The sequence below is a fragment of the Garra rufa genome, chromosome 21 (genome assembly GCF_049309525.1).
Source record: "Garra rufa chromosome 21, GarRuf1.0, whole genome shotgun sequence".
Taxonomy (NCBI): Eukaryota; Metazoa; Chordata; class Actinopteri; order Cypriniformes; family Cyprinidae; genus Garra; species Garra rufa.
Window position 1 is genome coordinate 11,002,795 of NC_133381.1, and position 16,158 is coordinate 11,018,952.

General features: G+C 33.5%; 1 protein-coding gene across 2 annotated transcripts in view; it reads right to left on the minus strand.

The window, feature by feature from the left end:
• Window positions 1-8,599: 8,599 nt before the first annotated feature.
• The window catches only part of samd4a (sterile alpha motif domain containing 4A), a 63,259-nt gene continuing 55,700 nt past the window's right edge, over window positions 8,600-16,158 (minus strand). For both annotated transcript variants that reach the window (XM_073827212.1, XM_073827211.1), the window contains 2 exons: window positions 15,542-15,625; window positions 8,600-8,628 (listed from right to left, as the gene is read on the minus strand). In XM_073827212.1, coding sequence (XP_073683313.1) covers window positions 8,600-8,628; window positions 15,542-15,625 — 113 coding nt within the window. The remainder of the gene's footprint in view (window positions 8,629-15,541; window positions 15,626-16,158) is intronic.

Genomic DNA, 16,158 nt, shown 5'->3' on the forward strand with positions numbered 1-16,158 from the left:
TTTTGTACATTTCCTCTGGTGCATGTTTACCTGTCCTTGGGTATGTACGATGTGTATTTGAGTTACGGTTTTAAACTATATACTTATGTACTTATGTATCATTGTAGACAATTATATTAATCTTGAATGACGGATGGATTTACTGATACTGTTGTATTGCCTGTGTAGTGACTTTTTTCTTTTTTATTATGAAACATTTCGAGATTTTCAATGTCACGATCACGTCATATCAGTGGATTCATTAAGAAAATGAGCACTTGATATTGAGAACATATTGAGTGTTATTCATGTGGCCTTCTTTAAACGAAAGACTCAAAGAGCCTTTCATACTTTACTATTGATGTTCATCATCATTTTCAGCTTCAAATAATAAAAAAATCTTGTGTAAAATATGTTAGAATGGTCTTATTATTAACGGTATTTTTTGTTGGTAAAAGATGAGAAACATTAGAGCATGAAATCACAAAAATGTAATATTTCAGCCCAAAAGCAAATTCACAATATTGTAACGTTAAAAAAATCCCATTCTCATTACTGTAAAACACTGTAAAACTTTTATTAACAACACCATTTAAATCATTTAAATATATCATTTTTATCAAGTAACCGAAGGATGATTAAGGGTGATTTATTATTATTATTATTATTATTATTATTATCATTATTATTATTTTTAAAGAAAATTTGAAATCTGATATATATGAATTAATTGAATTTTACTTATATATATTTTTATATATGTGTGTGTATATATACATATATATATATATATATATATATATATAAAGCTATTTTGTGATGTTATATATATATATATATACATACATACATACATACAGTATATATGAATTATTCAATAATTTAATAATATATATAATTATATAATTTAATAATATATATATACATATAAATTTAATTTTAATATATACTATATATAAAAAGTTTATATGTATATATAATTTTATAATTTAAATAATTTTAAGTGTATGTATACATATGTATGAACGTGTATATATATATATATATATATATATATATAAAATTCAATTTATATATATATATATATATATATATATATATATATATATTTACTTTATATATATTTGAAAATTGTTATTTTGTATTATATCTATACATATATATATATAGATACATTATTAAATCACTTAATTTATATTAAGTAATTTTGTTACTTATATAGATACAATTCAATTATTTAATAATTCATATATAAAGTTAATTATATATATATATATATATTTTTTTTTTTTTAGGGTGAAAATCATGTTTTCTTCCATGAAAGTAGTTTGGTCAGGCAGCAGAAAAAAAAAATATATATATATATATATTCACGGATAAATCCTACTCTTTACTGATTTTTATATCACTTATGAATTAATAAAAAATTATTTCATAATCCTTCCTATTTTCCATGAACAACACAGCCCATCTATGTGTCACTTTCATTGGCTCATCATAAATGAGTTCATAAAACTGAGTTGAGAGTGACTCAGCATTTGTCTTTTTTTTTTTCACAGAAAGCCCCGCCTCTTAGCAGTAAAAATCTGTCTCAAGCTCTCTGATTGGTTAAAACAGAGAGGAGGCAGTAAATTCCTGACAGACTCATGTGGTTTGTTAGCCTGTCCTGAACATATGAGCAAAGCTTCCTCCACACCGTTCAACAGCTGCTTTGAAATGATACACACTATGTCCTTTTCAAAAGTTACTCTTTAATACTTTTCGTCTGTGGTTATTACAAAGATGTCAAGCATTTAACACAGACCCAATAAAACGGACAAAACACATTCAGTTGGCGGAACATCACAGACAAACAAACAGTACAATCTCCCATTAACGCACAAATAAACAACCTCACAAGAGGGAAAGAGATTACAGAATCCCTCTCTTTATTGACTAAAGTCGTGTTTATTTCAGTAAGGATGTTTAAAACCTGTGCTAGGATGAGCAGAGAGACGTTAACACGAGATGTGACGCCTCACAGGTAACGTTAACAGGAAGTGGAAAAACAGCCTCCGATGAAGCATCCAACGCAAGAAAGTATATGTACAAAAATTACAAAGACAATCCGGTTTCTCACCTGGATACACAGTGTCACACTCGCACACGTACGAACAAAAAATATATACACACATCTGTGTTGTACAGACAGATATAACCATAACTTCATAACAGCACTGAAGTACCTAAAGCATACAGATTCCCATGAACTACCAGCAAACGCGTCACAATCAGCTCGTATGGACTTTGTATGACTTGAAGTTTCAACCATCAATGCGTCCTGCTTATCTCTATATTTTAGAGCCATATAAAATCATTTACATTTGGGGTAAATGTCTGAATACAAAAAAAGGCACTGCCATTTGTTATTCTAGATATGACTTCCCAGCCTCTTGCATGCATCTCTAATATAAATTACTTTTTTTTACTATTTTGTTTTATTTTTCCACGGTTTTTATTTGGTTTTATCATTTCATAGACATAAGATTCTTTTAAAATATATATTTTATATATGTATATACGTCAGCCTGCAGTCAATACAGGACATCGGCTCTTGAAAATAACACAAATAAAAAATAAAATCAAAGAGCCTTGTTGCAGAATTGAGGGGAAAACATCCAATCAAATCGAAAATCAAATCGATCAGCATCAGATACGTTCCGAAAAGCTAAACCTTTTACAAAAACAATGTAACGTTTACAAAAAAGGCTTTGTCAATGATAAAACGCTAGTTTAATCGCATGTAAATGTTAACACTGTTACAGCATTTGTAATTTGGCAGCGTGTTTGCAATTCAACGCGTTTGGACAGAAACGAATGAAACGCTTCTTCGCACTGAGGGAAAGAATCTCGAGATTCGTTATCCAATCAATTTTTTGTGAAGAACTACGCAATGACGCTACGCCGTATGTATTTGGCATTAAACACTATGAAAGCCCGTTTCCGCCACTGAATATTTTTTTTATTTAAAAAAAGGTTATTGTAACTTTTTATTTCACAATTTGAATTTACTTTTCTCCGAATTGTGATACAAACTCGCAATTCTGACTTTTCCCCCCAGAATTGTAAGATATAAACTCACAATCGCAAGAAATAAAGCCAGAATTGCGAAATAAAAACTTGCATTTCTGACTTTTTTTCTTGCAAATGTGAGTTTCTATCTCCGATACTGACTTTTTTTCCTGAATTGAGATATAGCAATTGTGAGAAATAAAGTCAGAACTGAGAGATAAAAACCCGCAATTCTGACTTTTTTCCTCATAAAAACAGGTTTCTATCTTGCAATTGTGACTTTTTTCCTCAGAATCATAAGGTATAAACTCACAATCGCAAGAAATGAAGCCAGAATTGCGAGATAAAAACATGCATTTCTGACTTTTTTTTCTGGCAAATGTGAGTTTCTATCTCGCGATTCTGATTATATTTCTGGCAATACTGATTTTTTTTCTCCGAATTGAGATATAGATTAACAACTGCGAGGAATACAGTCAGAATTAAGAGATAAAAGCCCACAGTTCTGACTTTTTTTGTTTAAATTCAAGTCTCTATCTCGCAATTCAGACTTTTCCCCTCAGAACTGTAGGATATAAACTCAAAATGGCAAGAAATAAAGCCAGAATTGTGAGATAAAAACTTGCAATTCTGACTTTTTTTTTCTTGCAAAAGTAAGTTTCCATCTGGCAATTCTGACTTTTTTGTCTCGCAATTCTGACTTTTTCCTCCCAATTGAAATATAGGCTTGCAATTGTGAGAAACAATGTCAGAATTGAGAAATAAAAACCTGTAATTCCTGTAATTTTTTCTTGTAAATGCAAGTTTCCATCTCGCAGTTCTGACTTTTTTCCTCAGAATTGTAGCCAGAATTACGAGATAAAAACTTGCAACTCTTGACGTTTTTCTCAGAATTGAGATATAAACTGGCAATTGCGAGAAATAAGGTCAGAATTGTGAGATAAAAACCTGCAATTCTAACCTTTTTTCTTGTAAATGCAAGTTTCTATCTGCAATTCTGACTTTTTCCCCCCAGAATTGTAAGATATAAACTCACAATTGCGAGAAATAAAGTCAGAATTGAGAGATAAAAACCCACAATTGACTTTTTTCCTCACAAATGCGAGGAATACAGACTTTTTTCTCTGAATTGTGAGATATAAACTCGCAATTGCAAAAAATTAAAACAGAATTACAAGATAAAACCTTTTGCTTTTAGAACTGAGATATAAACTCGCAGTTCTGACTTTATATACTTTATTTCTCACAATTGCGAGTTTACATCTCTCAATTTTGACTCTCTTTCTCACAGAATTAAGATATCAATTTAGACTTTTTCTCACAATTCTGACTTTATTTCTCACAACTGTGAGTTATAAAGTACAATTTTGAGGTAGGAAAAAAACTTGTGAGATTATATATAAGAACTGTGAGATTATATCTCACAATTGTGACCCTGGACCACAAAACCAGTCTTAAGTCGCTGGAGTATATTTGTAGCAATAGCCAAAAATACATGGTATGGGTCAATATTATTGATTTTTCTTTTATGCCAAAAATCATTAGGAAATTAAGTAAAGATCATGTTCCATGAAGATTTTTTTGTAAAATTGCTACTATAAATATACCAAAATGTAATTTTTGATTAGTAATATGCATTGTTAAGAACTTAATTTGGACAACTTTAAAGGTGATTTTCTCAGTATTTTGAATTTTTTGCACCCTCAGATTCCAGATTTTCAAATAGATGTATCTCGGCCAAATATTGCCGTTTCCTAACAAACCATACATCAATAGAAAGCTTATTTATTGAGCTTTCATATGATGAATACATCTCAGTTTTGTAAAATTTAACCTTATGACTGGTTTTGTGGTCCAGGGTCACAATTGTGACTTAATTTCTCAAAATTGCAATTCTGACTTTATAACACGCAATTGCGAGCTTATACCTCACAATTCTGACAAAAAAGACAGAACTGTGAGATAAAAACTCACAACTTTTTATTATTTTTTATTCAGTGGCGAAAACGGGCTTCCATAAAACACAGAGGTGAAAAACAGCAACAGAAAAACAGCAAAATCTAAAACAAAACAACAACTGGCTCTTTGTTCATAACGTGGTAATATAAAAAAACAATTTCCTTAAAATACACCATCCGGGGGGAGAGTTAGCAAAATATAAGCATTTATAGATACTCACAAGAAAGAAAAGAAAACTGCAATATTAAAACAACATAATGACAACAACAACAAAAAAAAAACTGATATGTCTTTTGACTATCAGGTACGTTTTTTTAGGAAAAAGAATGCAAATTGGGAAAACAAACGTCAAAAAAATAACTAGGTTGTTATTTGAGATGTACTTATGGTTACCAGCCATAGCAAAAGTTAATACACAAGGTATCTTAAATAATACATCTAACGAATAGAATAACCTCTGCATCAATAATAGAAAAGAATAAATAATCATTTGAATCTGCTAATTGTTTTCAAATGGCAGTGATGAGTGGCTTAATACACACATAAATGCACCTCTAGATGCCACATGATTTGCTAACATGCTTGTAAAACACCGGCTACCATTCCGTTTAAGGCATTTCATGCACTAGTTTGGAGGCACCAATTCGCTGACCCACTGCATAGTCAACATTCTTTCTTTTAGGCAGCTCGAAGCGCGTCGCTCGCCACTCGACGGATGCCAAAGTGCCTCTTGCTGTCCATTTAATCATGACTGGTTTCTTTGGATGAGCCAAAAAGCATAAAACACTTGAGGTGTGGGGAGGTGCGTCAAGTTGCAGGCCAACAAATCCCTTCACACGAGGACGAACGGGATACAACGGTCCTGCGGTGGGGGATTTGGAGGACGGGGCCGAGTTTGTTAGTCCAGTTACTCTTTCCGGGACCCCCGGTTCCCCCTCAGCCCTGTGATTCACACCATGTTGCTGATGAAGAGTCTATTGCACGTTATTGCAAATTCACTTTTGATGGTTTCAGCAAGGATTCACAGCACCAAAGGCAGGAAAAGCAGTTACTATAGGAAAAACTCTAAATAGGATACATTAACAATCACTGAACACCCTCATAAAGAGACTTTATGTCCCGGATTAAAACAATTAAAGCAAAAAAAATGACCCTTTCAGACCCTTCCCATGCAGAAAGTCAGATCTTCACTTGTAAGAGTCTAAAACTAAAAGCTCTTATTGTAAACGTTCTACTTTTTTATACCTGGCATGATTAACTAATGGCTGATATTAAGACAATACTGTAAAAAAAAAAGACTCTAGCCTCACTTATTGGTAACTATTGCACAGTTTCACCACAAGATGGCGCTCTGTACTAGTATCTGGTGCGTTAGTGTTTTTTCCTCATATATTTTCATGTGACATACTGTATATTTTTCTCCCTGTTTCTTCCTGTACCACACATGTGATATCCCAAATACAAAGAAATCAGCTAAAAACCTCCATACGACACCTGTAATCTTCCCAAAATCGCTAACAATCAATCAACGACTGTGCATTTATAGATTAAAAACAAAAACTAAATGCATAAAAAAATAATCTCCGTAGATTCCCACAGTACATCATTCATGAAGCTGTACACTTCTCCCAAGCAAGTTATGCTTTCAGACACAAACAAAAGGTCTGTTTAGCACATTTTACCATGTTTACCACAAAATTTCCACCAAAAATATAGTTAAAATGACATATTTTTTATTTATTTTAACGTTATATATATATATAATTTTATTTAAATATATTTTTTATATTTTATTTATATTTTTTTTTAATTAAAAAATATTAAAATGTACACTGCCGCTCAAAAGTTTGGGATCAGTAAGATATTTAATGTTTTTTAAAGATGTTTTTTATGCTCATCAAGGCTGCATTTATTTGATCAAAAATACAGAAAAAAACAGTAATATTGCAAAATGTTATTACAATATAAAATAATGTTTTTCCTTTTAATATACTTTCAAATATAATTTATTCCTGTGATGCAAAGCTAAATTTTCATCAGCTATTATTCTTCTAATTGCTGGAAACAATTGTGCTGCTAAATATTACCAATACTTTTGATCAATAAAAGGTTAAACAGCATTTTTTGAAAATAGAAAGGTTTTCTAACAATATACACTACTGTTCAAATGTTTAGGGTCAGTCCATTTTTATTCTTTCTTTTTTTTTATGTAATGATTACTTTTATTCACCAAGTATGTGTTAATGTAATAAAAAGTGATAGCATAGATGTACATTGTTTGAAAAGATGTATATTTTGAATAAACACTGTTCTTTTTAACTTGTTATTCATTGTTTCCAACATTGATAATTCTAATAATAAATCAGCATATTAGAATGATTCCTGAAGACTGGAGTAACAGCTGATGAAAATTCAGCGTTTCATCACAGAAATAAATTATATTTTAAAGTATATTAAAATAAAAAACATTATTTTATATTGTAATAACATTTAGCAATATTACAGCTTTTTTCCGTATTTTTGATCAAATAAATGCAGCCTTGATGAGCATAAGAAACTTCTTTTAGAAAGTCTTACCGATCCCAAACTTTCGAGCAGCAGTGTAAATAAATTCTAAAAAATATATTTAAATAAAAATTATATATAAGATTTTTTATTATATAATATAATAATTTTTTTCTGCATATTCTGTCTGGACTTGCGCACCTCTGACCTCCGTGTTCACCTGCTCCGCTTCAACCTTTCGATCTACTTGCATTTGCTGGCATTTCTCCTCTATTCAACTCCTCTGACCTCCTGATCTCCCTCGACTGTTCCTTACGTCAGAATCCATGTACGACATTCCTCGCTCCCTCTGCAGACCCTTCCACTGACATCACTTCCTGTTTCCTTTCCCATCGCTGCTCTCACATTCCCTCTCTTTCTTCTGAGTACCATCCGTAGCTCTGACTGTCTCTGTAGTGTTGTAAATCAGCTTTCCTGCTGGCACAAACGAAAACTAGAGCAAGAAAACAGTAAATACAAACACAATTGTAAACTATGAAGCCATTTAGGAACCTAAAGCTGTACACCGACACGTCCTCGGATTTTGACAACGCTCGCACCTGAAAAAAAATGACCTCTGATTTTCTTGACAGTATTACGTGTAAACATACTATAACGTAATATTTTTAGTATCCGCACAGAGGCACAGAGATCGAATCTGTAACTACGTCCTGATCTGGTTTCGTCTGCTGGCTGGTTTGGATTTCGTGATGTCCCAGACAGAGTTGTCTCCTTGCGTTACGGACCCCCTCTAATGGCCTGTCGACACGTTAGACCCTTTGCGGCGTTCTTCTAAGGAAGTGTTGAAGATGTGATTTTCTCCCAAACTCGAATGTAAACACGCTGAAGTAGTCATGGAGACAGAACTTGCTTGTGTTAAGCCTTTCAGAAAATGGTGAATGGCACTGTGTAGACCACGCCCCACCTCTCCTATTGGCTATTTGGCATTGGTAGGTGAGCAGGTGGAGGGGGGAGTTGATAGGCAGAAGGGCTTATGACCTCGTGATGACCTTTTCCCCTGCTGCCAGGCATGCCGTCTCCCTGTGCGCCCTCTTTTTTTTGTCTCTCAGATGGTTGAAGTTCGATCAACGCCATCTATGGAAACAAGTGACATCGTTTGAGTTTGTGAACACAATCAAGTGCAACTCAGGAACACTTCGGGAAACTTTCACCCAAAAATGATTCACTAACACATGTTTTTCTTTTTTAATATATTTTAAAATCTAATTTATTTCTGTGATGTCAAAGCTGAGAAAAAAGAAAAAATTCTGAGAAAAAAGTAAAAATTGAGTTTATATCACGCAATTCTGACAAAAAAGTCAGAATTGTGAGCTTATATCATGCAATTATGAGGAAAAAAGCCAGAATTGCGAGTTTATATCATGTCGCTCTGAGAGTTTATATCACGCAATTCTGAGAAAAAGTCAAAATTGTGAATTTATATCACACAATTCTGAGAAAAAGAGTCAAAATTGCGAATTTATATCATGCAATTCTGAGAAAAAAGTCCGAATTGTGAGTTTATATCATGCAATTCTGAGAAAAAAGTCAAAATTGCGAATTTATATTACGCAATTCTGAGAAAAAAAGTCAGAATTGTGAGTTTACATCATTCAATTCTGAAAAAATAAACCATAATTGCGAGTTTATATCACGTCGCTCTGAGAAAAAATAAAAAATGCGAGTTTATATCACGCAATTCTGAGAAAAAAAGTCAAAATTGCGAATTTATATCACAATTCTGAGAAAAAAAGTCAAAATTGCGAATTTATATCAATTCTGAGAAAAAAAGTCAAAATTGCGAATTTATATCACAATTCTAAGAAAAAAAGTCAGAATTGCGAATTTATATCACGCAATTCTGAGAAAAAAGTCAGAATTGTGAGTTTATATCATGCAATTCTGAGAAAAAAGTTAAAATTGCAAATATATATCTCGCAATTCTGAGAAAAAAGTAAAAATTGCGAATATATATCATTCAATTCTGAAAAAATAAGCCAGAATTGCGAGTTTATATCACGTAGTTCTAAGAAAAAAGTCTGAATTGCGAATTTATATCACTCAATTCTGAGAAAAAAGTCAGAACTAAGATGTAAACTTGCAATTGCAAGAAAACTCCTAAAAAGCTTAAAAGTTGCATTTACCTTTTTTTATTTTTAATTCAGTGGCAGAAACAGGCTTCCATAGAAAATGTACTGAATGAAATCTTTAAACAGTATTGTAACTATAAAATATTAAAAAGAAAATTTCAAGCAATTATCCCTGCTAAATAAATGTGTTAATTTTTTCAAAACAAAACAGAACCAATTTCCTTACCCCAAACCCTTGAATAAAAGTATTCATTAAATAAAAGTATTCATTTCTTTCCAAACAAAAACAAAACAAACCAACATTTTCTGACCCTAAATTTCTGAATGGTAGCGTAACTTATATAACTTACTAGAAAATCACACACAGGACTTCTGGGAAGCCTCTGAGTGACTCAAAAAACTCAATGAATCAGGTTTTTTTTTGCTTCTGGTTCATTTAAAATGAATTGGACTTCCCGGGCATACAGTTTCACAGAGAAAGCAGTCTCATTCTGCGTAATGAGGGCACACAAAACTCCCAGGCAGGCTGCTGACCAGAAGAGGTGGTGGTCCTGAGGGGAGGGAAAGTCTAGGGGTACGTTGCCACAAGAACACTATGGGCTCTGTTGGCAGCTGTGGAGCGAGTGGGGCATTCCTGAGCTCACCGCAGAGCTGCCCACTGCTTCTGCCCGTCTCCCTGATTTAGCCTGTCTGCCTGCCTCTCTCCTGTCTGTCTTCCTGCACTCCCCCAACACAAAGCTGTACTTGTCCAGCGCAGAGCCCACTGCTCTGAAAGCCTCTGTGTGTCAGCCCTGAGAGAAAAAACACTCTTTATGCAAAGAAAACCTCCACTTCACATGGGAATGCTTACTGCATTGATCCCGCGAAGTGTAGTTACAAAGTAACGCTCCTTTCTGTCTGAAACTGATAGTCACAATATTTTCTTCTTTGAAGATTGTTGTGTCTGATGCATCGTCTAAAGCTCCCACGAAAGAAACACCTCAAAAAGTCAAATTAAAATGTGGAGCAGAAAAAACAAAAAGGAAAACAAGACATCAAAAGGCTTTTTGACCTTTTGAATGAGTGTCAGATGGGATGCTCCTAACAAAAAATGTCCTGTGGGGTTTCATGATCCTGCCATGGTCAGCACAGGATTCAAAACATTCGATCCAAACCATTTGATATTTTTATTTCAGGCATTTCAAAAAAAAAAATTCTGTCAAAAAGTCAAAATTGCAAGGTCATATCACGCAATTCTGAGAAAAAAGTCAGAATTCCGAGTTTGTATCATGCAGCTCTGAGAAAAGAAGTCAAAATTGGGAGTTTATATCACGCAATTTTGAGAAAAAAGTCAGAATTCCGAGTTTGTATCATGCAGCTCTGAGAAAAAAGTCAGAATTCCGAGTTTGTATCATGCAGCTCTGAGAAAAGAAGTCAAAATTGGGAGTTTATATCACGCAATTTTGAGAAAAAAGTCAGAATTCCGAGTTTGTATCATGCAGCTCTGAGAAAAAAGTCAGAATTCCGAGTTTGTATCATGCAGCTCTGAGAAAAGAAGTCAAAATTGGGAGTTTATATCATGCAATTTTGAGAAAAAAGTCAGAATTCCGAGTTTGTATCATGCAGCTCTGAGAAAAGAAGTCAAAATTGCAAGGTCATATCACGCAATTCTGAGAAAAAAGTGAGAATTCTGAGTTTGTATCATGCAGCTCTGAGAAAAGAAGTCAAAATTGGGAGTTTATATCACGCAATTTTGAGAAAAAAGTCAGAATTCCGAGTTTGTATCATGCAGCTCTGAGAAAAGAAGTCAAAATTGCAAGGTCATATCACGCAATTCTGAGAAAAAAGTCAGAATTCTGAGTTTGTATCATGCAGCTCTGAGAAAAGAAGTCAAAATTGGGAGTTTATATCACGCAATTTTGAGAAAAAAGTCAGAATTCCGAGTTTGTATCATGCAGCTCTGAGAAAAGAAGTCAAAATTGGGAGTTTATATCACGCAATTTTGAGAAAAAAGTCAGAATTCCGAGTTTGTATCATGCAGCTCTGAGAAAAAAGTCAGAATTCCGAGTTTGTATCATGCAGCTCTGAGAAAAGAAGTCAAAATTGGGAGTTTATATCACGCAATTTTGAGAAAAAAGTAAGAATTCCGAGTTTGTATCATGCAGCTCTGAGAAAAAAGTCAGAATTCCGAGTTTGTATCATGCAGCTCTGAGAAAAGAAGTCAAAATTGGGAGTTTATATCATGCAATTTTGAGAAAAAAGTCAGAATTCCGAGTTTGTATCATGCAGCTCTGAGAAAAGAAGTCAAAATTGGGAGTTTATATCACGCAATTCTGAGAAAAAAGTCAGAATTCTGAGTTTGTATCATGCAGCTCTGAGAAAAGAAGTCAAAATTGGGAGTTTATATCACGCAATTTTGAGAAAAAAGTCAGAATTCCGAGTTTGTATCATGCAGCTCTGAGAAAAAAGTCAGAATTCTGAGTTTGTATCATGCAGCTCTGAGAAAAGAAGTCAAAATTGGGAGTTTATATCACGCAATTTTGAGAAAAAAGTCAGAATTACGAGTTTGTATCATGCAGCTCTGAGAAAAGAAGTCAAAATTGGGAGTTTATATCACGCAATTTTGAGAAAAAAGTCAGAATTCCGAGTTTGTATCATGCAGCTCTGAGAAAAGAAGTCAAAATTGGGAGTTTATATCACGCAATTTTGAGAAAAAAGTCAGAATTCCGAGTTTGTATCATGCAGCTCTGAGAAAAAAGTCAGAATTCCGAGTTTGTATCATGCAGCTCTGAGAAAAGAAGTCAAAATTGGGAGTTTATATCACGCAATTTTGAGAAAAAAGTAAGAATTCCGAGTTTGTATCATGCAGCTCTGAGAAAAAAGTCAGAATTCCGAGTTTGTATCATGCAGCTCTGAGAAAAGAAGTCAAAATTGGGAGTTTATATCATGCAATTTTGAGAAAAAAGTCAGAATTCCGAGTTTGTATCATGCAGCTCTGAGAAAAGAAGTCAAAATTGGGAGTTTATATCACGCAATTCTGAGAAAAAAGTCAGAATTCTGAGTTTGTATCATGCAGCTCTGAGAAAAGAAGTCAAAATTGGGAGTTTATATCACGCAATTTTGAGAAAAAAGTCAGAATTCCGAGTTTGTATCATGCAGCTCTGAGAAAAAAGTCAGAATTCTGAGTTTGTATCATGCAGCTCTGAGAAAAGAAGTCAAAATTGGGAGTTTATATCACGCAATTTTGAGAAAAAAGTCAGAATTACGAGTTTGTATCATGCAGCTCTGAGAAAAGAAGTCAAAATTGGGAGTTTATATCACGCAATTTTGAGAAAAAAGTCAGAATTCCGAGTTTGTATCATGCAGCTCTGAGAAAAGAAGTCAAAATTGGGAGTTTATATCACGCAATTTTGAGAAAAAAGTCAGAATTCCGAGTTTGTATCATGCAGCTCTGAGAAAAGAAGTCAAAATTGCAAGGTCATATCACGCAATTCTGAGAAAAAAGTCAGAATTCTGAGTTTGGGAGTTTATATCACGCAATTTTGAGAAAAAAGTCAGAATTACGAGTTTGTATCATGCAGCTCTGAGAAAAGAAGTCAAAATTGGGAGTTTATATCACGCAATTTTGAGAAAAAAGTCAGAATTCCGAGTTTGTATCATGTAGCTCTGAGAAAAGAAGTCAAAATTGCAAGGTCATATCACGCAATTCTGAGAAAAAAGTCAGAATTCTGAGTTTGTATCATGCAGCTCTGAGAAAAGAAGTCAAAATTGGGAGTTTATATCACGCAATTTTGAGAAAAAAGTCAGAATTACGAGTTTGTATCATGCAGCTCTGAGAAAAGAAGTCAAAATTGGGAGTTTATATCACGCAATTTTGAGAAAAAAGTCAGAATTCCGAGTTTGTATCATGCAGCTCTGAGAAAAAAGTCAGAATTCCGAGTTTGTATCATGCAGCTCTGAGAAAAGAAGTCAAAATTGGGAGTTTATATCACGCAATTTTGAGAAAAAAGTCAGAATTCCGAGTTTGTATCATGCAGCTCTGAGAAAAGAAGTCAAAATTGGGAGTTTATATCACGCAATTTTGAGAAAAAAGTCAGAATTCCGAGTTTGTATCATGCAGCTCTGAGAAAAGAAGTCAAAATTGGGAGTTTATATCACGCAATTTTGAGAAAAAAGTCAGAATTCCGAGTTTGTATCATGCAGCTCTGAGAAAAGAAGTCAAAATTGGGAGTTTATATCACGCAATTTTGAGAAAAAAGTCAGAATTCCGAGTTTGTATCATGCAGCTCTGAGAAAAGAAGTCAAAATTGGGAGTTTATATCACGCAATTTTGAGAAAAAAGTCAGAATTCCGAGTTTGTATCATGCAGCTCTGAGAAAAAAGTCAGAATTCCGAGTTTGTATCATGCAGCTCTGAGAAAAGAAGTCAAAATTGGGAGTTTATATCACGCAATTTTGAGAAAAAAGTCAGAATTCCGAGTTTGTATCATGCAGCTCTGAGAAAAAAGTCAGAATTCCGAGTTTGTATCATGCAGCTCTGAGAAAAGAAGTCAAAATTGGGAGTTTATATCACGCAATTTTGAGAAAAAAGTCAGAATTCCGAGTTTGTATCATGCAGCTCTGAGAAAAAAGTCAGAATTCCGAGTTTGTATCATGCAGCTCTGAGAAAAGAAGTCAAAATTGGGAGTTTATATCACGCAATTTTGAGAAAAAAGTCAGAATTCCGAGTTTGTATCATGTAGCTCTGAGAAAAAAGTCAGAATTCCGAGTTTGTATCATGCAGCTCTGAGAAAAGAAGTCAAAATTGGGAGTTTATATCACGCAATTTTGAGAAAAAAGTCAGAATTCCGAGTTTGTATCATGCAGCTCTGAGAAAAAAGTCAGAATTCCGAGTTTGTATCATGCAGCTCTGAGAAAAGAAGTCAAAATTGGGAGTTTATATCACGCAATTTTGAGAAAAAAGTCAGAATTCCGAGTTTGTATCATGCAGCTCTGAGAAAAGAAGTCAAAATTGGGAGTTTATATCACGCAATTTTGAGAAAAAAGTCAGAATTCCGAGTTTGTATCATGTAGCTCTGAGAAAAAAGTCAGAATTCCGAGTTTGTATCATGCAGCTCTGAGAAAAGAAGTCAAAATTGGGAGTTTATATCACGCAATTTTGAGAAAAAAGTCAGAATTGCAGTACATATCACTCATTTCTGAGAAAATATATTTCTATATCATAATCACAAAAATGACTTTTTTTTCCCTCAGAATTGCGTGATATAAACTCGCATTTTTGACTTTTTGTCTCAGAGCTTATATCATTCAATTCTGAGAAAAATATCAGAATTGAGTTTATATCATGCAACTCTTTTTTTAAGATTGTTGTGTCTGATGCGTCGTCTAAAGCTCCCACCAAAAAAACACCTCAAAAATTCAAATTAAAATGTTGTGGAGAAAAAAAATGTCTTCCCTTGAACATTTTCAAAGGAAAACAAGACTTCAAAAGGCTTGACCTTTTGAAAGAGTGTCAGACGGGATGCTGCTAACAGAAATTGTCCTGTGGGGTTTAATGATTCTGCCATGGTCAGCACAGATCCAAACCATTTCCTCAAATTCCGTTCTCATGGATTGGGGATAAAATCAGACAATTTTGTTGCACAGATTGGTAAACAAATATTATGCAATACTAAAAACGTTTTAAGTATCCAGACATCAATATCCTCAAATATCTTCAAATAACAGTGACTACTAGTAGTTTCTGTTTTCAGAATCCTATGATGAATAGAAAGTTCAATACACTTAAAATAGAAATTGACATAAATGTCTTTACTGTGATCAATTTAATGCATCCTTCCTGAATAAATATATTCATTTTCTAATTTTTCTTATTTTCATTTCGGGGTGAACTGTTCCTTTAAGTGCATTATTTATAAACTGCGAGAAGTGGACACGTACCTCCCAGAGCGTGTTCAGTCATGCTGAGACACAGAGACTCCAAACGGTTATTGATGTCAGGCTCAGTCACAGGCAACTGTAAATCTGCAAAAATGACAAACAAACTGAGTCAACTTTAACAAGTTATGACAATACACAACACATGAGTCAAGTGAGGGCTGCATGACATTGACTAACGTCTTGATATAACCAACATGGTGATTGTGCTTATTTGTGGTTTTTACCTCATGTTTAAAACAGAAACAGTAGATAACAATAGACAGCAAATCAGTAAATGTGACCCTGGACCACAAAACCAGTCATAAGGGTCAGTTTTGTCAAACTGAGATTTATACATCATCTGAAAGCTGAATAAATAAGCTTTCCATTGATGTAGGATAATATTTGGCTAAGATACAACTATTTGAAAATCTGAGGGTGCAAAAAATCAACATGTTGAAAATTGCCTTTTAAGTTGTCTAAATGAAGTTCTTAGCAATGCACATTAATAATCAAAAATTAAGTTTTGATATATTTACAGTAGGAAATTTACAAAATATCTTCATGGAACATAATCTTTACTTAATATCCTAATGATTTTTTGGCATAAAAGAAAAATCGATCATTTTGACCCATAC